The sequence below is a fragment of the Diabrotica undecimpunctata genome, chromosome 1 (assembly GCF_040954645.1).
Source record: "Diabrotica undecimpunctata isolate CICGRU chromosome 1, icDiaUnde3, whole genome shotgun sequence".
NCBI classification, from domain to species: Eukaryota; Metazoa; Arthropoda; class Insecta; order Coleoptera; family Chrysomelidae; genus Diabrotica; species Diabrotica undecimpunctata.
Genome location: NC_092803.1, coordinates 54466146 through 54493015, shown reverse-complemented (window position 1 = coordinate 54493015; position 26870 = coordinate 54466146). Strand labels below are relative to the sequence as shown.

The 26870-nt window shown below is 34.6% G+C and overlaps 1 protein-coding gene across 1 annotated transcript in view; it reads right to left on the bottom strand.

Moving 5' to 3' along the window:
• Nucleotides 1-17899, bottom strand: part of LOC140447602 (transmembrane protease serine 9-like) — an 81700-nt gene extending 63801 nt beyond the window's left edge. Inside the window, exons 1-6 of the mRNA XM_072540389.1 lie at nucleotides 17787-17899; nucleotides 17443-17605; nucleotides 17029-17155; nucleotides 14944-15057; nucleotides 7923-8069; nucleotides 2354-2489 (exon numbers count right to left, since the gene is read on the bottom strand). Coding sequence (XP_072396490.1) covers nucleotides 2354-2489; nucleotides 7923-8069; nucleotides 14944-15057; nucleotides 17029-17155; nucleotides 17443-17605; nucleotides 17787-17859 — 760 coding nt within the window. The 5' untranslated portion in view covers nucleotides 17860-17899. The remainder of the gene's footprint in view (nucleotides 1-2353; nucleotides 2490-7922; nucleotides 8070-14943; nucleotides 15058-17028; nucleotides 17156-17442; nucleotides 17606-17786) is intronic.
• Between the last annotated feature and the right edge of the window lie 8971 nt (nucleotides 17900-26870).

The following is a 26870-nucleotide window of genomic DNA, read 5'->3' as shown; positions in this document are numbered from 1 at the left end:
GTACTGGTCTACGATTGTAGACCACGTGTCCACTGACGTTACAACATCTGGCTACACTGCAGATATTTGATTCTATTGTTTTCAAAATTCAAGGTAACTTTTATTTATTACCATTTGGTACACTTGAAGTTACTGTGATATATTTTAGATAATACTATGTCTGATAATAAAAGAAGACCGTATACCTTCTCAGAATTTCATCAAACTTATGCCTGGTACAAAAGGAAACGAACGCATTGTTGAAACTTAAATTGATTGCCTGAAGTTATTTCTGTTAACAGTAATTAGAGTAATAACTGTCTCGACAAATATTTTTATTGAAAGATACGGAGCAATTGCCAAAGAAATCAAGATTGTAGACAAACTAATAAAACTGAAATTCGTGCATGTATTGGGATATTCTTCTTGATTGGTGTTCTTAGAAGTTCCAGCAAAAATTTACATAAAATATGGGATAATTCTCAAGGATCCGGAGTTGAGTCATGCTACGTGGCAATGAGCGAGAAAAGGTTTCGATTTTTCATAAGATGTTTACGGTTCGATGATGTGGAGACAAGAACAGAGTGAAGAGAAATTGATAAGCTTGCACCCATTAGAGAACTTCTGGAAATATTTTTGGCGAAATTCCAAAATATCTTCATTCCTAGTGAGTATCTTACAGTAGATGAACAACTATTAGCATTTAGGGGACGTTGTGCGTTTAAGCAGTACCCAACGAAGCAAGCCAAATATGGTATTAAAACATTTGCTTTGGTAGACGCAAAGTTTTACACATTCAATTTGGAAACTTACGTGGGAACTCAGCCAGAAGGTCCATACAAATTTGTAAATACCAGTAATGTAGACACAAGGTGTCCTCGAGAAAGAATCCGATGATGCAATAATCAGGACCCGTCTAACGAGGCAAAATAGTGACTTTAAGACGGAAGACCAGTTGTTAAAGAATTGGAAGATTGGAGAGGATGCACAAATCCTCGTATATACGATGGCCGGGGTCTCCTACAACGCAATAAAGACTGCTAATTTTAAGGCGTATTATGGACTTAACAAGGCTTTATCATTTAAAATCATCAGAGGCTGCGATATCTCCAATTAGTCCTGCAAACAAATCTCCAGCATACGATAATTCCTGCAAGCGCAATTTATTATAAAAAAGTTGAAAATAATAAAATTTGCAGGTATAACGAAATAACTTATTTAAAATGAATATGCAGTTATACAAGATAAAGTTCAAGGGCTGGTGAAGAAGATTTGGAAAAGAAGAATAAATAGCAAAAAACGGTCTAAAGAAGCAATATTACGAATCCTAGAGCATATTATGCATACTGAAGCATATTCTTCTTCTTCTTCCTCTTTACACGCGATTTTGCTTGTTCATTGGTGGATTAGTACCTCTATGGAAGGTTGTCACTCCATCTTTTGCACGGTCGTCCTATACTTCTTCTTCCGACTGGTGACTTATCTCTTGCTATTTTGACGACAATGCAGCATATTTTAGGACAGAAATAATACAAATTGCAAGAACTAAAAGGGCACTACTCTGCTTTATGTAATATACAATACTCTTGCAAGCCTAACAAAAAAAAATTACTAGTAACTACACACAAAAGCTGTCGATGGTTATTATTAGGAAAATTTTAGAAGAATCAGATCCGTTTCCGACCACATTTTCATATTAAAGCAAATATTAGCAAAGTTTGCTATAATTTATCGGTGCATTCTGTATTTATAGATTTTAAACAGGCATATGACATAATTTGCAAAAACCTAGAACTTTGTTAACGTAAACTTTATACAGAAGATGAGATGCAACCGTCTTGCCCTAATTATTTTGACGCGTAAATTACTCTGATAATTTTTGTCCTAATTTTACATTACTTTTGCGTTTTTTATAGATGCCTCACCGCATTCTCATTATATTCTTATCTTTATTCTTCAGCCATAATTTTTTTAACTGGTACGTTATTATATGTTTTATCAATTTTTAAATATTGTATGAACTTCTTGTCTATACGCTATTAATTTTTCAGCTAGATCTTCATTATCCATACTGGACGTGTCTGGTCGAGAGCCACTTTGTTCCTATAATTTTATTAACTGTTTTTTGATTCTTGTCTTTAGTACGACTGTATTGTCTATCAACTAAGGAATAACTTTGTTAAGGAAATACTGCTTGTTAGAATCTCTTCTGTTCCTCTCCTTATGTATAGAGCTTATGTAAGCTAGCCTCTATAAATCGAGTAATTTATGAAAAGAAAGACAAATACAACATACAAATAAATATTAATATTTTATTAAAAGTAATATATGTGACAAATATATTTACTAAAAAAAATTTAATTTGATCGCCATTACAGGTCAATGTTTTTGTTTATCCATGATACAAAAGATGCTACTTTAGTATAAGCGGCGGGTTTTCCACAGTCATCTACCCAAGATGCGATACCAACTAATGTACCGTTTAACTCCAGTGGTCCTCCCTGGTCACCCTGCAATAATAGTAAAACATACATTGCAAGTATTTACATACAACAATTGTTTAGATATAAAAAATGTTTAGATAAAATAAAAATAAATTAAACATGTTTAAATACACCGTTTTTTGTATTGTAAAAATATCCCACCAAAAATAGCCAAAACGTATCTAAAATAAAATTGACCTCACCATTTTATTATAATTAATCTCACCATTTTCGAGAAATCAAATCAATGAAAAACAGTTTGGCTTAAACCGAAACCAAACTTATCTTAATTAGTATTTTTATTGGGAATACGCCACAATTTAAATTTCAAATTAATTTTTTCTTTTGACGTTTATACTTCAACTTCGTAAAATCGTTCTCAAAGTATAAAAAATTAACATTTTAAATAAATTTTAAAATAATGAATTGGTTCCCTATGTGAGTTTATTTTAAACTGGGTAGTAAAAATAAATAACAGACTTACTTACGGCGGCTAAAGAATAGGTCCTCGAAATGGGGGTTGTGGCGTTAAGAATTAGCAATCTAACACACAGAAAAACATAAGGGTAAGAAGAACGAAAATCACCAGATGAAAAAGCCAAATACGAAAACACATCCCCGGGTGGAAATCCACACCTCTGATAGAGGGAGCCCCATCGGATACGGGGGGCAATGTTGCGAAGAGTTCGGAAGACCCAGCCTTAACAAAAGATAGAACATCCATATGTGCAACATGGAATATACAAGGATGGAACAAAAAGGCGACGGAAGTGATCAAAGAGTTTAGAGAAAGCAGCATCGACATACTAGTAACAACAGAACAAACCCAAAAAGAAAGAAAATGGAACGGAAACAATAGAAGACCATATCCACTGCTGAAGCGGAGTTAATAAAAAATGTAGAGCAAAGGCCGGAGTGGGAATACTAATCAAAAATAAGTGGAAGAACAGGGTTAGAACATGGGAACCAATCAACGAGAGAATAATTAAAATGCATATAGACATATACGGTAAAAAGACAGTGATACTCTGAGTATATGCACCAATAGACGATTCCCCGAGAGTAGAAAAAGAAGATTTTACAGAACAACTTCAACATCAAATAGAGCTAATTAAGAAGAACGTGGAGATAATTATAACAGGAGACCTTAACGGCAGAAGCAGAAGGAAAGAAAACGATAAAGTAGTGGGGAGATTTGGAGAGGATGAACAAAACGATAACAGAGAACGTCTGATTGAATTATGCGAACTAAACAACCTAAAAATCACCAACGGATTCTTCGGACACAAGAATATTAATAAATATACATGGACGCAAGAAACATGAAAGCTGAAATCGATAATAGACTACATAATAATCAAACAAGATACCACAATAAAGATCAAAGATGTGCGAGTCAGAAGAGGAGCATAATGTGGGACGGACCATAAACTACTGACAGCAAAAATGGGCATTAATTGGAGACATGACAAGGCCCCCTCTACAGAAGAACCGTTGAACACTATAAGAGAAAAACAAAACAATATAGAACTGCTCCAAGAACAATCAATAAGAGAACTATACCAACAACGTCTAGACCAAAAATTAATAGAATTTAGATACGGCAACATCGATATATACAAGCATATAAAGGCGAGTATAAAACAAGCAGCCTTCGAAGCCCTTGGAGAAAAAGGACATATAACAAATAAACAGCACCATTATGAAATAAATGAATCAACAAAAAGAATAATTGAAGAAAAAAAGCAACTATACAGAAAATGGCTGACTACAAACGACGAAGAAATTTATAAAGAATATAGAGAAAAAAATACAGAAGTAAAAAAACAAATAATACAACAAAAGAGTGAAGAATGGGAAAGAACCTGCTTAAATATTAAAACATACATGGGAGGTACAAGAACTTCGGAGTCATGGAAAGTACTGAGAGGATTGAAACAAAACTCAAAAGAAAAAATTAAATTGGGAAATATACAGGACAAAGAATGAAAGGACTATTACAAGGAACTGTTAACAGAACAAAGACCACAATTCATTGGAAAAGAAAACAGGCGAAGACGAAGCAGATCCTCACAACAAGAAATAAAGATAACAGATAGAAAAATGAGAACGGCCATAAAAGCAATCAAAAATAAGAAAGCACCGGGACCTGAAGGCATCTTACCTGAGCTTATAAAATACGGATCAAAAAAATTACACCGGATGAAACAGTGGATATTTCAGAAAGCCATAAATGAAGAACAACTCCCAAAGGAATGGACGGAGGCATATATGACATCTATATTTAAGAAAGGAGATAGAAAACGATGCGAAAACTACAGAGGCATAAGCGTAATATCATCAATAGGAAGATTATATGGAAAGATACTGCGAGAAAAGATAGAGCAAGCAATAAAAGGCAAAATCGGAGAGGATCAGGTAGGCTTCACGGTAGGAAGATCATGCATAGACCACATATACACACTGGAACAAATGTTGGCAAAGAAAAAAGCAAAAAATAGAGATATGCATTTGGCATTTGTGTACTTGAGAAAGGCGTATGACTCTGTACTAAGGTCAGAACTATGGGAGGCAATGTACAAATTAGAAATACAGACGGAACTCATAGAAGCTCCAAAAACTCTGTATAAAGAAAATAAAGTGTCCCTTTAAATGGGAACAAGAATCATAGGAGACTTTACCACAACAAAAGGGCTCCTGCAGGGTTGTTCCATATCTCCAACCCTATTTAAAATATACTTAGAGAAAACCTTGACTACATGGAAAAGAAAATGCGACGGCATGGGAGTTCCGATACGGAACAAATACCTATATACGTTAAGCTTTGCAGACGATCAAGTACTGATTGCACAAGACCAAGACGACCTCAGCAACATGATAAAGAAACTACAAGAAGAATATACCAAGGCTGGCCTAGATATTAACCTCGCGAAAACAGAGTACCTATCTACAAGTGAAGAAGACATAGAAGATCTACAGATTGATGACAACGTAACAATCAAAGGAAAGGATAAATTCAAATACTTGGGATTTATAATCACGAAAAAGGCAACAACAGAGGAAGAAATTACACAAAGATTAGGACAAACAAAAAAAGCAATCCGACAACTTAACTCAGTATGGTGGGATAGACACCTAAATATGAAGACAAAAACACAGATTTATAAAACATTAGTGCGAAGTATTATGACATATGGGGCTGAAAATTGGATTTAAACAAGATGTTGATAAAATTATTATGAAAAGACAAATCTACAAAACTACAATGAGCATAGAAACATAGAGAAAATACAGAAAAACCAGCTACACACAAGACACCACACAGAACATAAGTTGTAGATTGATTTGTTCAGTACATATTATGGAACATATTGGATGTTTTTAGGAAAGGAAGAGAGACTTTGTTGTAATTAGAAATGTACCATTTTTTAGTGAAAACCTCATTAAAAGTATATGTGTTTCAAATGTCAATTAAGACAGGTTAGGAGGACAGCTCTTCTTTCTTTTTGTGAATTTGCTGTATGCTTTTAATGTTATTGAATCTATATTATTAGAATGGAGAAATTTGTAATAGTAGCCTTAATTATAAAATATTAAATAATAAATATTTTGTGGAGGAACACATACTTGAAAATAGGAAAAATGCGTAAATATACAGGATAACAATGTAAAATCCGAACTGCTGAGGCATATACTACAGAAAGAAGATTAGACACAAGTAAAATAAATATTGAACAAATAATAAAATAATAATCATAGAAAGAACGAGTACAAGGAAGAATGAGATTATGGTATTAGAAAATTACGCAGAATAAAAAATAATATTAAATGCGTGCAAGAAAGAAAAAGAGAATGGAATAGTCCTATCAGTCGAATAGTAAAGAATATAGCAGCTATAATAGCTCGAAATAGGACGCAAATTGAAAAAACAGGCAAATTCGTCTTCCAAAAAGAAACAGCACTTAGTCTTGAAAATTATTTTGTCTTCTCAATTTTGAACCAAATTTCTCATCACTCGCTGAAGATAACCCTTTACCGCTTGGTTCACATTCGTCAAAAAAATATAGAGATTATTGAATTCTTCTTCATCATCGTTGTCGGAAATTATTTAATCCTTAATTAATTAAGTATTTGTAATTTGACCTTCTCCTTGCATAATCGCCGAACATAACTTCTAAACGTGCACTCAGACCGAATACCACAGACCAATTAATCACAAACTATACTAAACTGCTCGTAATTAAAATAAATAAAGATAAGTACTGCACTATTTGAATGGAGAATATTTGCAGTAAGATATACAGGGATGAGTGCCTTAAGGACCGGCAAAATAACGCAAAAAATAGAAAACATAATACGTTGTGAAATAAAAAGAGATGAAAGTAGTAGAGGTGAGAAATTATCGATATTAACCTATAATTTACTTTACATTACATTAGAATTATCGAAAATTTCCCACCTTTAGACGTTAGCTTATGAGGTGGTTGACTGCAGTCATAGTAATACGTATCACGTAATGTAAGTAAAATCAGTTCAAGTAGGAGTATTTTTTATCCAAAATTAAAGTATTGATCAATAATAAACTATGATTTGAGACGTCGCATACACCCTCCTCAATACAGTATTATCATAGCTTGTGATAATTTATTCGTCAACACAGAATTAATTATCAAATTACTACTAATTAAACTGTTTACTTACATTTGCTTTACTGCCTTCAATAAGTTTTTACTTTATGCGAAATTTAAAAAATGTAAATGTTCGACGTTATACTTGTAATATTATGACTGAAGTCAACTAGCCCATAAGCTAACGTCTAAAGGTGGGAAACTATCGATAGTCATAATGTAATTTAATGTAAATTAGAGGTTTCTATCGATAATTTCCCACCTCTACTACTTTCATCTCTTTTTATTTCACAACGTATTATGTTTTCTATCTTTTGCGTTGTTTTGCCGGTTCTTAAGGCACTCATCACTGTACATAATATACAACACAGAGTTAAAATAAATTAAAATACTTCTGCTAAGTGACCCTTTTCTGTTTTGTACACCAGTGCTCAACTTGTTAATACGATTTGGACAGAAGAGAAACTTGAAGCAGCATATACCTAAGAGGTACAATATGGTTATTCTGATACTAAAGCCTAATGTTCCAAACGTATACTGAATCTTCAGACTAATTGCAATAACAGGCGTTGTGCAACGTTAAGTTACATTGCCATATTTGTGCATACATTGCAATTTATATTATCATTGTTTTTGGTGTTTAGTTCTTCAACTATTTTTATTATTTTAGAAATATTATCTTTCCTTTGTAGAAGAGTGTTATATCGGTTACTTTAATTTCATCAACGAAATTACTTATGTCAATAACATTAAAAAACATTGAATGTTTTTTTCTACTTAATTAAATACAGAAATTAAATTGATTTTATGTTTTATTAAATTTCTTTATTACCTGACATACACCTACTTTCCCATTTAGGTCTCCAGCACATATCATTCTCTCTGTAAATTTATCCCCATGTGAAAGTCGTTCTTTACATATTCGTGAGTCCATAGTCTTGATATTAACTTCCAGCAAACCATCCGAATTTTCTGCTTGCTAGAAATTGACAAATAAATGCAATAATAAAAAAATATAAAGAAATTTATACTAAAACGGTTTGAAATAATCTACATGTCCACCTTTTAAACCGTTCTTTACAGAAGAAAATTACCAGTAATTTGTATTTTGGGAAACTTTTAATTTTAAAAATGTTCAGATTTCAATTCATTATATATAGCTGGTTCCTAAAAAAGCTGCTACGACTCTTAGTAAGATTTGATCATTTTGAGCAGTGTATTTGATTGGTCTGACATTATATTATATTTATTACGACAGACAAATAAAATAAACAAACAAACAACAAACAATTGATAGCATAATGTTAATTCATAAATTTTAACTCAACAATGTATTAAAAAAGTTCGACTCGAGCAGCCGAACAGTACGGACGTGAGAGAGAAGCGTGCTTAGGTGGGGGCGACTGACCTATTGTCAACGGAGCTTTTCAGCTCCCGGTGGGTAAGACACCGAGTGTGGCATAGGCACTTGTCCTACATATTAGCGAAAAGCGGATGCGAGGTTGTTACTAGTTAAACCGTCGAGGAGCTGTTTTTATAGGCTCCTCGCGGAGGCTATAATAGCTTCGCGTTTGCGAAGAATTCGGGATCACCTCAGTGTGTCGTCAGGGATGACACTGTAAGGCCTTGACATTTGACAAGGTCGGACAGAAACGGCCCCTGCTCCTGAGGTGTGAGAAACAGGAAGAGGATCCCTCACTGTGAATACAGGGAGTGAACTACCGCGAGGTACCTGGGACGGCACCCACTAAGCCGTACTGACAGCGGTCAGTCGGTGGAAAAAAAACAGAGTCGTCTAAGTAGAATTTTCTTATATCTTATGAACTATTTGTTCACTGCCTTACGGCAGTATGAGTGATATTCCCCCCCCCCCCCAGAAAGTGTTGTCACGCAGGTGACAACACAAGAAGAAGAAGAGAATGATTTAGCCGAATCATCAAACCCCTCTGTTGACAGCTCGATCGAGCTATATAATAAATTTATTAAATCGACTAATCCCGCGATCGACGACATAAAAATCGTAATATCTGACGATGACTCCTATCTGCCCGAGTCGGAGGAAGAAAAAAGCGAAATCGACACCGATGACGATATCAATACGATGGACGCCATCGACGAAGAGCCGAGCCCAGCTGCAGAATCGCGCGAAGCCCTACCCCCAACTGTAGTAGAGACACAACCCGCCGTGGATAACGTCTCCAAAAATGAAGCCGAGCCCGAAATCGGCAAGAAAATGAAAAGGCTAAGGCCCAAAGAAGACTCTTCGGAAGACGAAGAAGTAAAGAAAAAGGCCAGAGAAATGGCGGAAAGGGAAAAGGCCAATGAGCTTTTAAGGTCGGTCAATGTACTGACGGAACAGATCAAATCCCTTAAAGAAGAAAGCCGTATCCGCGAGGAAAAGGCAAATAAACAAATCCAAGACCTTCTCGCTCAGATGACTGAGCTGAGAAACGAAAACAAAGAAAAGGACAAGGAGATACAAAAACTTGTACAACATATAATGGCATTAACAGCAGCCAAGGAGAAAGAAGAGTCAATAATGGAAATCGACCCGTGGAAAGCCTCCCTCGATAATGACGTTGTAAAGCTAGTGGAACTAGGAATCGGTTCACCTCCCCCCGTAAAGCCATCCGGTAGCAAAGGCAAGCCTAAAGAGCCGGAAAGAATCGTAACAACCAAAGAACCTGCAGGTTGGACACAAGTCCAAAACAAAAAAGGAAAAAAGACAGGCACCACTACTGAGAAATCAGACAGTAGTGTGAAAACAAAAATAAGCGTCGCCGAAAAGCAGACGCAGATAATAAATCAGCGGAAAGAAATCGAATTTAACAAGGCTGCGAAAGAGGCTCATGAAAGAAGCCAGAAAAAGAAAACTGCCCAAAATAACTTGAGCAAAAATTGCCAAGTTGAAAAAGAAAACGACGTACCAAAAGACTCACCGCAAACAAGCGAGGAGCCTATAGTAAAAGAGCCGAAACCACCGGCGATAATCCTAAAAACTGTAGGAGAACACCAAAAAATCCTGCAGAGAGCAGCCAACCAAGGCATAATATCAGTCAATAAGTTTGCACGATCAGGCAGATCGATTGTTATTAACACAAAAACCAGAAAAGATTACCTAGGAATGGTACACATCCTAGAAGAACACAGTCCAAAAGTAGAATTCATCGCATATCCCATAGATAGCGATAAACTAAAAAGAGTCATTATAAAAGGGCTATTTGCTACTACTAGCACAGTAGCAATTAAAGACGAACTATACAATAAAGGAATAGAAGCAACAAGGGTGATCAATATGATCTCCAAAAAAGCTGATAAAAAAGTACTGCCACATTTCATCGTCACCCTCAAAGAGGAAGACGTTGCAAAAATTAAAAAAATATCTGATATATGCTACATGCGCATCTATGTGGAGGATTAATTCAAAATCACAAAAGACACCCTACAGTGTTATAACTGTCAAGGTTTCTATCACAGCTCAAAGGCTTGCCATTGCGGATCCAGATGTGTAAAATGCGGAGAAAACCACATCAGTAACGACTGTGAGAAAAGCCGGGAAACCGACCCCAAATGTGCAAACTGTGGTGAAGCGCACACAGCAAATTATAGAGGATGCTCTAAGGCCCCCAAAAAGAAAACACCTGCCGCAACAAGACCGGTAGGAAGACCCATAAACAGCGCTCCAATCAACAAAGGAGTCAGCTACGCACAGGCAGCGAAAAAATTCAGATTAGAGCTCGATATCGTAGCCCTTCAAGAAACCAAACTAGTGGAAAGGAAAAAAACAAAATTTCCAGGCTACGATATCTATAGAACGGATCATAGAGCATTATCAGGAGGAACAGCTATATTAGTCAAAAGGGGACTCGAACACGAGCGCATCCCAACACCAGACGGACTGGTGACAATGGAAGCCACAATTATTCGACTTAAGGCCAACAACGAAACACTAAAAATAGTGTCAGCTTACGTTAGACCACATGATCCGATTTTCAACGAAGATTTGAGCCTAATACTGAACTCAGAAGAGCCAACTATAATTATTGGAGACCTAAATGCTAGATCTCCCAATTGGTTTGACAGGACGACCAACCGAAACGGAAGATATCTCTGCAACCATCTCGAGAACAGACCGAACACATATGTCATCGGACCAACAGAACCGACATGTTTCCACGGAGAACTCCCTACGTATCTCGACATTGCAATCCTACACAACGTGGGTCAACAATACGAGATACACTCTCTAAATGAAGGCGATTCGACACATAACCTAATCGTCCTGACCCTGGGCGCAACAGAATTGAACTATTTGCAGCCCCACAACAGAAAGAAAACAAGTTGGCCAAACTTTAGAAGAATTGTGAGCGAGAACATCGGTAACATCCCAACAATTAATAATATTACAGAACTAGAAGACAGTGTAATAAAACTAGAACAAGCAATAAACAATGCTATCGATGCCAGCTCCAAAACCGAAACAATCACAAGACAAAAAGGAAGATTCAGGGATATAAGTATAGAACTTCAAAACCAAATCAAAGAGAAAAACCGGAAAAGAAGAAGAGCCTACCGCACAAGAATGGTAGAAGACAAAAGGATGGCAAATGAGCTAGACAGGGAAGTGAAAAAACAACTTCAAAATCATAGAAATGAAAGCTGGGACTCCTATATCGATGAGCTAAATCCTAACAAATCCGCCTTCTGGAAGTTATCTAAAATCCTTCGAAAGGACAAGAAACCCATACCTCCCCTACACGGAGTAAACGGGATTGTCCATACGGAAATCGACAAAGCCGAAGTCATGAAGGACGAACTAGAAAGGGCGTGTAGAAACAACGAAGACCCCGACGATGACATAGACTTTGAAGAAGAGGTAGAAAGAACAGCGAGAAGACTTAGAAGGAAAAAGGGCAGAATAGGTATTACACATACATCTCCCGAAGAAATAAAGGAACTTATAAAAATGACAAATGCCAAAAAAGCCCCAGGACCCGACAACATCACAAATAGGACGCTGAAAAATCTACCAACAAAAGCTATTGTTTATATCACTAACATAATAAACAACATGCTAAAACTACGATATTTCCCAGATAGGTGGAAAGAGGCACACGTAATAATGATTGCAAAACCTGGTAAAAACGGCACATTTCCGCAAAATTACAGACCTATCAGCTTATTATCATCTATAAGCAAGATAGCGGAAAGAGTTATACTAAAAAGACTCAATGAAGAATCACAAATGCTAGGAACCATACCAGAGGCTCAATTCGGGTTCAGAAGCGAACACTCCTGTGAATTACAGGTACTATGACTTACAGAATTCATCACCAAAGGATTTAATGAAAAAATGTACACAGCTACAGCTTTTCTGGACGTCAGCAAAGCCTTCGACAGAGTCTGGCACCATGGACTCATCTATAAAATGAATGAATTTGGTTACAGTGAGGCGATAACATGCCTCCTTGCGTCATATCTTGCCAACAGAAGGTTCAGAGTTCGAATAGGGGCAACCCTATCCGAAGTCGGGACCCTGGAGGCGGGTGTGCCTCAGGGAGCGGTGCTGTCGCCGTACCTGTACACCATCTATACGGCCGACACGCCAAAAGAGCCAGGCTCTCTGTTGAGTCTTTACGCTGACGACACAGCAATAGCTGTTAGCTGGAGAAACCCGGATCATGCAGCTAATCATCTGCAAAGAGCACTAAACAGATTCCAAAGATGGTGCATAAAATGGAAAATAGCCCTAAATCCAGATAAAACACAGGCTGTAATGTTTAGTCACAGAAGAAGTGTACCAAATCGCGAAATTACAATCGAAAACACCCCAGTAGACTGGACCAACCAGGCTAAATACCTAGGGGTACATCTAGATAAGAAGCTAACGTTCACTGAGCACATCAATCAGCAAATACGCAAAGCCAAAGCGTTGAAAAGTCAGCACTCAACACTTATTGGAAGGAAAAGTAAACTACGATTTAAAACCAAAATCAGGGTTGCGAATAGTACTATCCTGCCAGTCCTAACATATGCATCCGCTGCGTGGGGACACACCTGTAAAACAAACAGGAAAAAGATACAGACTACTCAAAATCAAATAGTCAGAGATGCCCTTAAGATACCAAGGTACGTACCCTTGAGATATGTATATAGAGACTCAGGACAAACAAGAATCCTACGCACGCTAGACGAGAGAGCATATGAAATTTTTAACGGACTAAGAAACCACCCCAGCAGAATGTTAAGAGAGCTGACTAACTACAATGAAAACACAAGGACGGTACACAGAAGACCAAAACAACAGATAGCTCGATATAGGGAGAACCCGAACGAATAAATAAAGAATGAGATGGTTGCAAGAAGAACGAACAAAGAAATGCAGTCAATCAGAAAACACACCAAAAAAAAACTCTGGCGAGAGGGTACGCTTTTCTTTTTTAGGTTTTTAGGTTTTTAGGTAATTATAAGTCCAATATACACCGGGGTGTGTGAGAGCATTATACACTTGGGAATGCACACCCCAATACACGCACACAAATAGGATTAAGGAAAAAAGGATAGAATTGTTGCCCAGGCATTTTATAGTCCCGACGCCACAAGGAAGTCCACAAAAAAAAAAAAAAAAAAACAAAAAAAAACAAAAAAAAAAAAAAGTGTTTTCTGATTAAATAACGTAAATTCATATTGATACATTCATACTTTTCATTAAACCGTTTAACGTAAATTTACCTTATATAGCAAATATAGAAGGGGCCCGCCAGGCCTTCTATATACCGCTCCGCGGACTAGGCCCTTAAGGCAGATCGAAATGAAAGATCTACTCGCGAAATCCGAGCACTGAGGTCATGTGCGGCATGCATGGGCTTGGTGGCCGGACCCCTCTCGGGTGCTCAGCCGGCGAGGAGAACAAAATTTATTTTGCCAAATCGGCGGCTGAGTGACCGAGCACACACTCTTTTCCGGACATAGAGTCATCAGCTCAGGCTGATGGCTCTATGGTCGGAACACACGCTCTTTTTTCCTTTTTTAGGGACTCAAGTCCCGACGTAAAGCTAGAGTAAAATCAATTGAGTCAGTAAAGTAAATAGGGAGAAAAGCCTAGATGTGGCTACCCCTACAGTTAGGTGGCATAACCACATTCACTAAAAACCGAGGATGTCCTATTACCCAGGGCATCTTAAGTAAATTTCAGATCATAAGCCTCCTCACGTAAGTCACACGATGAGGAGGGGTGGTGGAAAAGCCTGGGGGTCAGATAGGTACCACTTCGACTAGCGGGGTGTGACCGGTTTGATCTTCGGACATGTGGATCCCATTCTTACATTGGTATACACATGTTCCTAGGGGCAGGGTTGATCACTGCGTGTGTGTATGTATGCAATGTATTAAAGCATGAATTGTAACCAAATTAAAAGATAACTGGGCACTATCAGAGGCAGCAAAACATTTTAACATAAGCAGAACCACAGTTTTTCTATTATTAAAAATGGAGGGAACAAGAAACTCTCGAAAGAAAGCGAGGATCTGGAAGACCAAAACTATACTAAATTTAGGTATGTAAAAATAAAATTAATATTGTGTACTATTTCTATCAGCATTAATGATAGCCTGTAGTCTTCTTGGTCTTGGTCAGAAATACGTATATACGGTTACCTTTCATCGATATACCTTTTTTGGTTTTTTTACATTTTACATTTTACTTTTACTTAAATATATATATATATATATATATATATATATATATATATATATATATATATATACATATATATATATATATATATATATATATATATGTATATATATATATATATATATATATATATTAATATATATGTATATAAATTTACCTCTGTAAGCCCCCAACCTGCAGTAATAACTGATGTTTCACTTGGTACTTCAGTGTCTTGTTTTGGTAGACGAATGGGAGAAACTCTGGTTGGCCATACAACTTTGTCTATCATCTAAAATAATAATTAATTGAACCTATATATAGTATAAAATACAAGTGAAAGGATTATCATATTAGTAATAAAAGTGAATGTAAAAAATAACTTTACGCATTAAAACGTCAATGCAAAAACCAAAACAAATTGTAATAGAATGATTAGATCCAATGAATGAATTCTCTTTAAGGGATATAAAGTTAGTCATATATAACTCCTTAAAATTTGAGATACAAGAATATTTTAATATTAATAATAATAATAATAATAATATTAAAATTACCAACTAATTTTTGAATACTTAATTATTCAGTCAATTTCTTTAATTTTCTTTAATTTATCAATAATTTTATCAACAATGGTTTATTTACTTATTATTTAAGTTCCATACTAATATATCAGAATTGGAATAAATATTTAAAAATACTTATACACACCATGACAGATGACTCACACCAACAATTATTTCAAAGAAAGTTTGTAATTTTGTTATACATTATACATTTTCATTACAAATGTACATATTTAATTTAATTAACGAATAATCACTTAAGTTTGTTCTGTAACTTTGACTAAGCTGAGTTTGTTATCATAGAATAAGTATTACAATTATTTATATTGTTACATTGAAATCAATTATTTAAAGTTTGTTAAAGTATGCCAATATTAACACATCAAATAACTTTAATATCTAAAATTAAAAAAATTTTAGATTTTTATTAATATCAGCTTATTTCATAAACTGGATAACTTAATTTACAGCATTTAAAATAGAAGAAGAACTGTCACACTTTAACCTACATTTGTCAAGTTTACCTCTAAAATCTGATATACAGCACATAAAAACTCATTGTCTCCTATTAAGAAATGTAGTTCTTTTGGAAATCCACTCCTTTTAAATTAAATGTCTGTTTCGTCCCCCGTTTTTTTAAGTGTCTTCTGTGTGTTTCTGTGTGTGTGTAATTGTGTCTTAATTTAATTTTAACATAAAAATTTTTGGACTTTACAATAATTTGCCAGATATTGCAACAACTTTATCAAAGAAATTTTGATAACTACAAGATTATACTATTGCACACCCACACAATCGGTACATCCATTGAAGATCATACAATCTGTCTCCTCAAGAACTTCCCCGTTTATTGTTAAATAATTACAATAGTTGACCTGAGCTCTCCAATCTACAATCCAAGATAGTTTGAACCATGTTCTTTCAACCATCAACTAATAGAGTACCGGCATGTAAGTAATGTTTATTTATTGGTTTATTTATTAATTCATTACAGTTTAATAGACTATGTTACCAATTTGTGGGTCGTACCTTGTCTGCTTAAACTTTTTATTCATTTATAAAACCACAGACATGTAATATTGGCATAATTACTGTAATTTATATAATTTATATCACCTCAAGAGTTAGGTGGGTAGACGAAATCAGAAAAGAAGTTGAGAAGAAAGGATTGACATGGGAAAGTGCACGAAATCTAACACAAGACCGGATAGCATGGAGACAACAGTGCAAATCTTAACCCCACCAGCCTTACACCTAACGGTAGAAAGGCTTAGGACTAAGTAAGTAAGTAAGTAAGTATATCACCTACCTATGTTTTTATCTTGGTTTTATCTTTATTAGACAACACCCTAATATGGGATTATTATTTTCAGCATTTTAACTTTGTATCGTGACCTGAAGATGCTTTGCATATTATAGAAAGCGAAACCGGTCGTCTGATTAGTTAAATTAAATTGATTGTGAGTAAGTCTAACTTATTATTTCTTTTACCTTTATTAAAGTATTTGTTTAAATATTTTTAGGTCATTTTTAAAAAACCATTGATCTGAAATAAGAAAACCGATAAGCCAGAACGAAATAATGTAAAAAATGTAAGATAGGAGGAAGAATTTATGTGCTACAGTAATATGTTTTAGGAAGGTATGAAAAATATGGGAAAGGCTAATTTATTTTGTACTATGTTTAGGATTACCTACCTTAACAATTGCTATATCATAATCGAAACTCCTTGCAGGGTCGAATTTCTCGTGTAGTTTAGGCTTTTCAATTCCCATAAAAATTTTGGGACGTTTCGGATTATGAACTCCAAAAAATATGGCAAACCTGAAAATATGTAATCAATTGTGACCGTTTTTAAAATAAAATGTTATCAGTTAGCTAATCGATGTTTTACGTCTTTATATCATTTGCGACATCCAATGTAGGAGAAGTGATTGCGACAATCGGTCTTAAAGTAACATTTTCTTGTGAATTTTAAATGGGTTGTACGGTCGTAAATGTAGGAAATCTATTTATGTATATTTTCCTTTAGGTGTAGATTTCCGTTGATACTTACGTAAAAAAACTAGTAGGTATGTCTTATTTCATATCTACTAGTTAAAAACACTTACAATATATTATTGTTGATAAAGCAATGGGCAGCTGTTACAATAGTGTCGTCGTTTATAAGCGATCCACCGCAAATGTGTTGTTTGGAAGGATTTGCAAGTGATACCATCCATGGGTGATCCTGGAGTTTTGCCTCTTTTCCACCTATTATTCGCAAATTGCTTCCTAAAAGTAACGAAAAATTTAAAATATAGTGAAATATGTATTATATTATTATTATGTATTATAGTAAAATATAATACCTAGAATTCCACAATTAAAATAATTTGAATATTATTTATAATAAAAATAAGAAATTTTATTATTTATTACATATATCATAAATATGACTAGTAATATATTGTACCTGCACTAACAAGATTTATTTCCAGCAATAAGATACCAAACAATAGCAGAATATTCGATATCGGATTCTTCATTGTAAATTATAATGGATTTGTGCTATATAAGTGAATAAATGCAATAACTAATTGCAGCATATGCATTTAGCTCCTTTTATACCGACCATGTATATTATACATACATTAAATTATTCCGTGACAACATATCTAAGAAATGTCACGAAAATTGAATTAAATTAAAAAAAATAATGATAGTTTTACTTGATGTATTTAATATCTAAGTTTATCTTTAATGATTTATTTTTTATAGCCCCATCACGATTCCTACACTTTTCCTTTTATTCGGACGATAACGTTACGTTTTATGAATTATCCCTTTTTTTTTAGCTAGAAAAAATAATGATCACTACCAAAGATTTCGTTATATCTAAAAATTAATTATACATCCATGATTGATTACTGCACAAACATGGTCAAAAACACCAATATAATCAAACAAAATGGTTGCTTTAAAAAACACTTACCTGGCTAGAACATAAATATCATAGATATATACATTTTTTTTTTTAGTTTAAAAACGCCTATTGAGTTTATTTACTCATTTGACCTATTTTCTCTAATAGCTTATAAAGTCTTTGATTATTATTTATCAAATATGTCAGTAGGTAAAGACGGAATACCAAGCGAGTTACTAAAATATTGTGGAGCAGCAATGACAGAACACAGAACAATTAATAGTAACTCAACGGGCCATGAAGGGCCATGTTATATATTAGCCTCAGAGACAAAATTCCTAACACCAAAATACGTCGAAGAACTAAAGTAACCGACATCATGGAAAAAATAGCGACATTGGGATGGCAATGCGTAGCACATGTACCAAGACAAGACACCAACAGACGGTCTTATAAAGTGACATTCTGGAGACCTCGAGAAACAAAAAGAAGCGTGGGAAGACCCAAAAAGAGACGGATAGACGATATAACAGCTGTAGCTGGAAAGCAGTGGATGAGAATTTCAAAAGATAGAAAAGCGTGGAAGCAATTGGAGAAGGCATATATCCAACAATGGATAAAGGAAGGCTGAAGAACAATGACAGAACAATTAACAACATTAATTAATAAAATTATAAAACACAATAAAATACCGGAAGAATGGAGAACGAGCGAACTAATTTTACTATTCAAAAAAGGAGACAAAAAACAGCCAGAAAACTACAGAGGTATAAACTTGTTAAATACTAGGCTAAAATTTACAACTAAAATTTACAACTAAAAGTATTAATAAATCACAGGATAAGTTTAGCAGATGAACAATGGGGTTTTCGTAGTGGAAGATCGTGTACAGATACAATATTCGTTATAAAACAAATTACTAAGAAATCAATAGAGTATAATAGACCAGCATTTCTGTGAATAATTGATCTAAAGAAAGAGTTTGACACGGTAAGACTCAAAGATGTAATCCTTCTTCTGTATAATAGAGAAATTTCCCTAAATATTATAAAAACTATCGATTACATCTACCAAAACAACAAAATGGAAGTCAGAGTAGATGGACAACTTACAGAACCTATAAAAATAGGCAGCAGAATAAGATAAAGGGATTCATTGAGCCCCATGATTTTCAATTTATTCATGGATGAAATTATCAAAACCCTTAACAAAGGAAGAGGATACAAAATGAGAAACAAAGAAATCAAAATACTATGTTACGCAGACGATGCAATACAGTCATTCGGGGTAACTTTGATCCACAGGGTCTAACTTTGTACCATTTAAAACATAATGACGGTATAAGATTTTTGTTTCGATCTGTAATTTATCAAGCTGTTTGCTTTACAAGTTTTGGAAGGCACAGTGGTAAAAATTTAAATTCGGTTTTGCCAGGTAGAAATCTTTTGATTTCTCTTTTTGCACCATCTACTTTTTTTGATATTAGTGTACGTTATAAGTAGTATTCTTACTGTTAAAACTATTTAATTTGGATAAATTGCGGAAAAATTTATTTATTGAATTTAATTTTTTAATTTTGTATTTCAGGATTTCCCGAATTGCCTAGAAAACAGAACAGTCTACATACTGGGGTCTATCGGTATGGAACTAAAAGCCGATATACAGAGCAACACCTACAAACAGTACTAGAACAGGTTAAAAGTGGAATGCTGAGTGAAAAGTAGGCCTCAAAACAATACGATATCCCTCGTTATACAATTCAAAATAAATTAAAACGAAATCATTCAAAAAACGTATTACAGTACAGTAATACAGTATTTTCTCAAGAAAAAGGAAAGTCGATAGCCAATCATGTTATTTCTTTAAGTGATAATGGAATTCCAATATCTTTGTTTGATGTGAGATGCATTGCACAAAGTTACCTAAATTCTCAAGGGAGAAAGGTATCACAGTTTAAGGAAAATTTACTAGGCTGGGATTGGAGCCAATTATTTTTGGAGAGAAACCGCACAGAACTTGCTCAACGGTTTCAAACGAATATTTCGAGAAGGAGGGCTCAAGTAAATGAAGAAATAATAAGTAAATTTTTTAATAACTTAAAGATAGAAATTTCTGATGTCGCACTCAACAATATTTACAATTACGATGAAACAGGGTTCCATGACGTTTCAACAAAAAGAAAACTTTTATTTAGGAGGGTGCAGGAATCCAGAGAGAATCATAAAATTTAACGAAATCTTGTTTCACCACTTTGTATTGTGCAAATGCAGACGGAGAGTTTCTACCTCCATATGTAATATTGAAAGGTAGTCAGAAGTGGTCAGATTGGATTTTTGGTGCACCTAATGGTACGAAGTTGAACACCTCAAAATCGGTCTGGATTGAAAATTCTGTATTTGATGACTGGTTTGAGACACATTTTCTACCGTACGCCAACAAAGGAACAAAATCAATACAAATAAATAGAGGCGTGAGACAGTGTGACACAATATCACCGAAACTTTTCAATCAGGCCCTGGAAGATATTTTTAAAAGATTAGAATGAGAAGAAAAAGCTATAAAAATTTGTGGACAACGCTTGAACCGTCTAAGGTACGCTGATGATATTGCAGTGATAACCGATAAAAAAGAAGAATTATTTAAAATGATGAAAGAACTGGACGTAGAAGCTGGAAAGATATTCCTTAATATGAATAAAAGCAAGACCAAAATCATAACAAATACAGATAAAGACAACACAATGAGGATCGGACAAGATGAAATAGAACAAGTTTAGGATTATATATATTAGAATCAAACTATAAAACTTAACAAAGAAAACCAAACAGCAAAGATAAAAAGACGAGTTAGACTGGCATGGGCAGCATTTCATAAACTAAGCTACATTCCTAAAAACAAAAGATATCCACAGCATCTTAAGACCAAAGTATACAATCAATGCGTACTCCCTGTTCTCACTTATGGTTCCCAAACGTGGACATTTACAAAAGCAAACATGGATAAAATCATAAAAACCCAAAGAGCAATGAAAAGACAAATGTTGCACATAAGACTAATGGATAAAAAGAGAAACTAGTGGATAAGTGAGAAAACAAAAGTGGGGGTTGTTAGACAAGAAGTTGCATAATTGAAATGGAGATTTGCCGGACACAATATAAGACAAAAAGAAGACCGATGGAACAAAATTCTTATAAGTTGGAGACCGTAAGAATATAAACGAAGCCGAGGAAGGCCCCAAATAAGATAGGCAGATGATATCAAGAAGCACGTGTGCTCTAGTTGGATGACTGTCGCGACAGACAGAGAAGAATGGAAAAGGATTGAGGAGGCCTATGTCCAAAGATGGACTGAAGAAGGCTAATTAGATAGAAAGATCTTGATAGGCGACAATATGGCAGCAGATATTTCAATAAAGACAATAACACTTGCAAGTGAACATAATGTTCGTTTAATATTTTTCCCTCCAAACTTCACCCACTTACTGCAACCGCTGGATGTGGGGTATTTTGCCAGTCTTAAAACATACTGACGCCAAATTTTAACCCAGTGGAGAGCGACCAAGGAAGAAAGAAAGACAGTAGCTATGCCGAAATCAGTATTTTGCCAACTTCTCAAAGCAACGCTAGACCTCGAAAAGGACACCGCAGCTCTTAATCTCAAAAAGAGTTTGAGGCTTCAGGAATTTATTCCACTGACAGAAACAAGGCATTGCAAGAACTTCCGCTGTATGCTTGACCAATCGACAAAATAAATGAAGATATTGGAAAAGAATTTAAATTATACGTATAAAAGATTCGTGAAAATGATTTGCAAAACGTTACGGGGACAAAAAATTCTGGGTTTCAATAACTTCTGGCAAAAGTGTTTCAGTCGAAGAAGTAAACCAGTATTATCAAAACAGGAAAAATAAAATATATACAAAACATTGCTGAGACCGGTCCTCACATATGGAGCAGAAACATGGACTCTAACGCAGAAAGATGAAAGACTTTTGGGAATATTGGAGCGTAAAATACTCCGCAAAATATTTGGAACTATAAACGACCAAGGGCAGTGGCGCAGAAGATATAATTTTGAATTGTATCAGCTCTTTAATGAGCCAAATGTCATAATGTTTATTAAAACACAGCGACTTAGATGGGCTGGACACATAATACGAATGCCAAAAAATACGATTGCTAAAAAGCTAACCACAGGAACACCTGTAGGAAGAAGAAGCAAGGCCGACCGCGAATTAGGTGGTTAGATGGAGTTGAAACCGACTTACGGATATTAAAAATCAGAAGATGGCAACATGTTGCCAGAAACCGAACAGAATGGCGACGAATCTTAGAGCAGGCCAACATCCACAGAGGATTGTCGAGCCAAAGATGATGATGATGATGGTTAAAAGTTACACCCATAGCGGGTCTAACTTTGAGTCGTATCGTCAAAATAGCAAGAGATAAATCACCAATCGGCAAAAGAAGTATTGGACGATCGCGCAAAAGATAGAGTGACAACCTTCCCTAGAGATATTAATCCGCCAATAAACAAGCAGAATTGCTTATAAAGAGGAAGAAGAAGAAGAATATGTCAGTAACGACCAACAACAAAGTCTTAAAATCTCGATAATCTATAGGTTTGGTTTATAGCAACAAGCTTTCTCTATTCTGAATTCAATAGATTGCTGATAATAGTGTTTTTCCTTATTTGCCAACAAACCTGTAGCTATGATATTTAATTTGGTTTGTGTTTCGTTCTCTTTGTTTTTTTAAATAATCTCTACAGGTGTTTTTTAATTATTATAATATATAATTATAATTTACCTAAATGCCCTATTAAAATAAAAGATTGCATTGATATTAGGAGAACAGGGACACACTCTTCTCGCCTAGGGACCTATCAAGACATTGATTAATATCAGACACAACAACACTAGGTCACGGAGAGAAGGAAGTTGTGCAGGGAAAGATCCAAGTAAAGAGAAGCATAGGGAGGCGTACAATGTCATGGCTGCGCAACCTGAAAGAGTGGTACGGATGTACATCAAATGAACTTTTCAGAGCAGCCGCCTCAAAAGTCCGAATAGCTATGATGATTGCCGACCTACGCCGCGGAGATGGCACTTGAAGAAGAAGATTTTGATTTACAAAAGAATATTGCTTCCACTGGTAGCTCCACTCTCGAAGCAATGTTGACTTGCAAGAAATAATACTATCAGAAAGCGTTACTTTATGTAGAATACCAGTATCGGTTGAAATGCTTTGTTTGGTTAACAAGTCGACATATTCATTTTGTTTAAATCCTATATGTGCTTAAATCCCGAGAAAATGTACGTTGATTCCTTTGGTTAGGTTCCAAGAGTTTGAATAATATGTTTAATTCTACAAATATATGGGCAGTCCTGTGAGTTTGGTGGTCCATATTTACCAATAGATTTTAACACTGCTAAGGAGTCAGACAAAATTATAATATGGGCAAAATCAACTTCAGCTACATATAATAAAGCTTTATATATTACTAATAGCCTCTGCTGTATAAATCGAAGTCTACGGGTTCAGTTTGAATTTCTTTGCTATATGTTCCGATGGTATAAGAAAAGCGAGCAGATACACCTTCGTCCAGAATATAGTAATGAATTCAGTTTTACCTTAAATTTTTACCTAAAGAAATAACACTTTCGTCCAAGTCAAATATTTTTGCATACACGCTTTCGTCCAGGGGTTGAGCTCCGCGGGGATCAATCCCATAATTAAAAAAAAAGTTGTCTTACTGTAAAATTTATCATCTTAGATTAGTGAATCTCATTTACAACTTACAATATAAATAGTAAATAATAAACTTACTTAAAAACTAAAATAATGGGATATATATTTAACATATTCTAGCCTAGTAAAGATTTTTCATTAAAATTTTCTATTTTACTTTTCAAAAATGTCTCACGAGCTACAGTTTTGTTATTAGGTCTGTTACATTTATGACTACTTTGAATCCTAATGTAGATCTCATTTTGATATTGATTGATAGCCTCTAAAACACGAATATATTCGGATGGTATGTATTAAAGGATTTATGTAAATGTGAATGAAAAGAATCACATGCATTGGTTGTTCTCGTAGTTTCTGATGATTTTGCAGCCCAGAGTATCGGTGGAAATGTTGAGTTTTTATCAACATATGTCTAAACTAAATAATCAACAAAGCATTTAGTTCGACACTTTCGGGAATAATGTCAATCAGGTCAAAAACTAAACAATCACCGACTTCTTGGTGATCTAAAAAAATAAGACCAAAGCAATGACCAATCGATTTTCTCACTTCAGTTCTGTTTTTGTTATCATTTGTTAAGCCAAGTTCTTGAATTTTACGCCGCCAAGCCTGCGAAAGATGGAATCTACATCCGATTATTTTAGATTTAACTGATTTAACATACATCTTTTGGAAGAAAATTTAAAGTTATCTCTGAACATTTGGTCCTTATCATGTCTTATATATCATCATCCTTAAACATGTTTCATATGTAGATGATAATTTATCTGGCAATAAACAAAATACTAGTGGAATGTAGTGGCCATTGTAGTATCAATGAATTGTATACATTTGATAATAGAATTTTGGGCAACATTTAAATGTACCATCCATATATATTCTAGAACACTTACATAAATATCTGAGATTTGTCTTAGATATAATAGTCAATTTTGCACTTTTATCATTTACCAATAAAAAGTTTTCATTTCTAGACATGATGATAGGGTCCTCTAATTTTTCCAATGATTTCAGTACTTCTTCTAACGTTTTTGGTAAAACTGGGGGTAATTTTTTCTTACACTATAAATACTTCGTTTCACTGATTTCAAATTTATAATAGTTAAATTGGTATTTTCTTTTTTACTTAAAACGCAATGCAAAATTTTTCTGGGTTGAGTACTTATATTTTCTGCCGCTTTACGCTTAGCTGCTACTCTTGCAAACTGTTGTTGAATCCAATTTCTCCAGATTTTCATGAGAATGATTTAAGTTTTGTCTAGAAAGAAATTACTACATCATTCCCAATTGTGTAGACGGCAGCATTACAACCTTTGGTACGACATCTCCAGCATGATTCCCCACTTTTTAACTTTTCGGCAAAATTGAATTTATAGTTATTCACGAATAAAAGAAGACCATCTCCTTTCGTTGCACTTTTTTTCAGCACCATACATTTGTCGAAATTCTCCATAACGTTTCAAGAATAAATGAGTTTCATAACACAATTCAAGACTATAGCAATATAAACACTTTGAGAATATTTTCACAAATGAATAAACTCAAAGATTCGTACATATTTATATATTTAATATTAATTGCTTCTTCGGAAAGCATTACGAAAATTTACCTAACCATTTGGACGAACTTATATACCTCAATTTTAGGGACTTGAACGAAAATGTATAACTTCTTTTATGACACTCATTATTTTGGACGAATGTGTAATCGCCGAGAAAAGCGCATCCATTTCCATCTGGAGATTCAGGAAAAAAAAAAAAGAAATCTCCCTTACTTTGCGAAGCGTATAATCAAAATATAGCACTTTTAAAAAATACAGATAGAACGAACTACATATTCAAAAACTACTCTTCTTTCTTTTTACATACAGTTATTACTGTACTAAATGATAGTGAAAACATTTGAATAAAAATATTGTTCTATCTATAACGAGCAATTACAAAGAGGCAATAGCTCTATATACAGATACGTCTAAATCTCCAGATGGAACCGGGTGCGCTTTTTTTATATCATCGGGACATATAGAAAAAGAATTGAAATTCTTTACAGGTTAAGTTCCAGGCATTTTTCCCGTAAACTCAAAATATTGTGTTTTTCCACCTACATTATTCGACAAATATCAAATTTTTGCTTATTCCCTCCCAATTTAGATGTACAATCATAATTTATTAACTAAATTAGTAAGAAAACATCTGTCGTTGAAAGGGTAAAAATAAAATCTAATAACAGAATTTACCAAAAAACGTGCTCTCATGCACCCATATGGGTGGACATTTTTGTTTGATTATTATCACGGTTGGGCTAAATATGAGTGATTTATTTTTATATTTTTATTCATAACTAAAATAAAATGGAACATGAAAAGCGTACAAGTAGCAATGACATGCCATTTAAAAAACCAGTAAGTGGGTTTTATCCAGTTATTCTGACTCCTCCTCCTAAGTGCCTTCTCTGTTGAGGTTGGCGATCAATATGGCAAATTTCTCTCTATTCTGGGCTTGATGAATTAATTCATTTCCTTTTGTGTAAGTCCAATCTTTGATGTTTCGTAGCCAAGATTTTTTCTTTCGTCCTATGCCCTTTTACCTACAATCTTGCCTTCTTATATTACTTGGAGCTGCTCAAATTCCCTATTTCGGATTGTGTCCTAGATATGACGCCTTTCTATTCTGACCAATATTATTTATCATAAACTAAACAAAGTCAGTTTTCTAAAATGACAATAACTGAAGTGACCTTCTGATTTATCTAAAAATAAAGATGTTATTGGTAATGCGAGCAATAAACAGTAAAATATTTATTCCAAATGACAGAAATTTTCTTGAATATTTGAGGAAAAACAGAACAGTTGACAGAATAATTGAACAACTCTTAAGTATCAGGA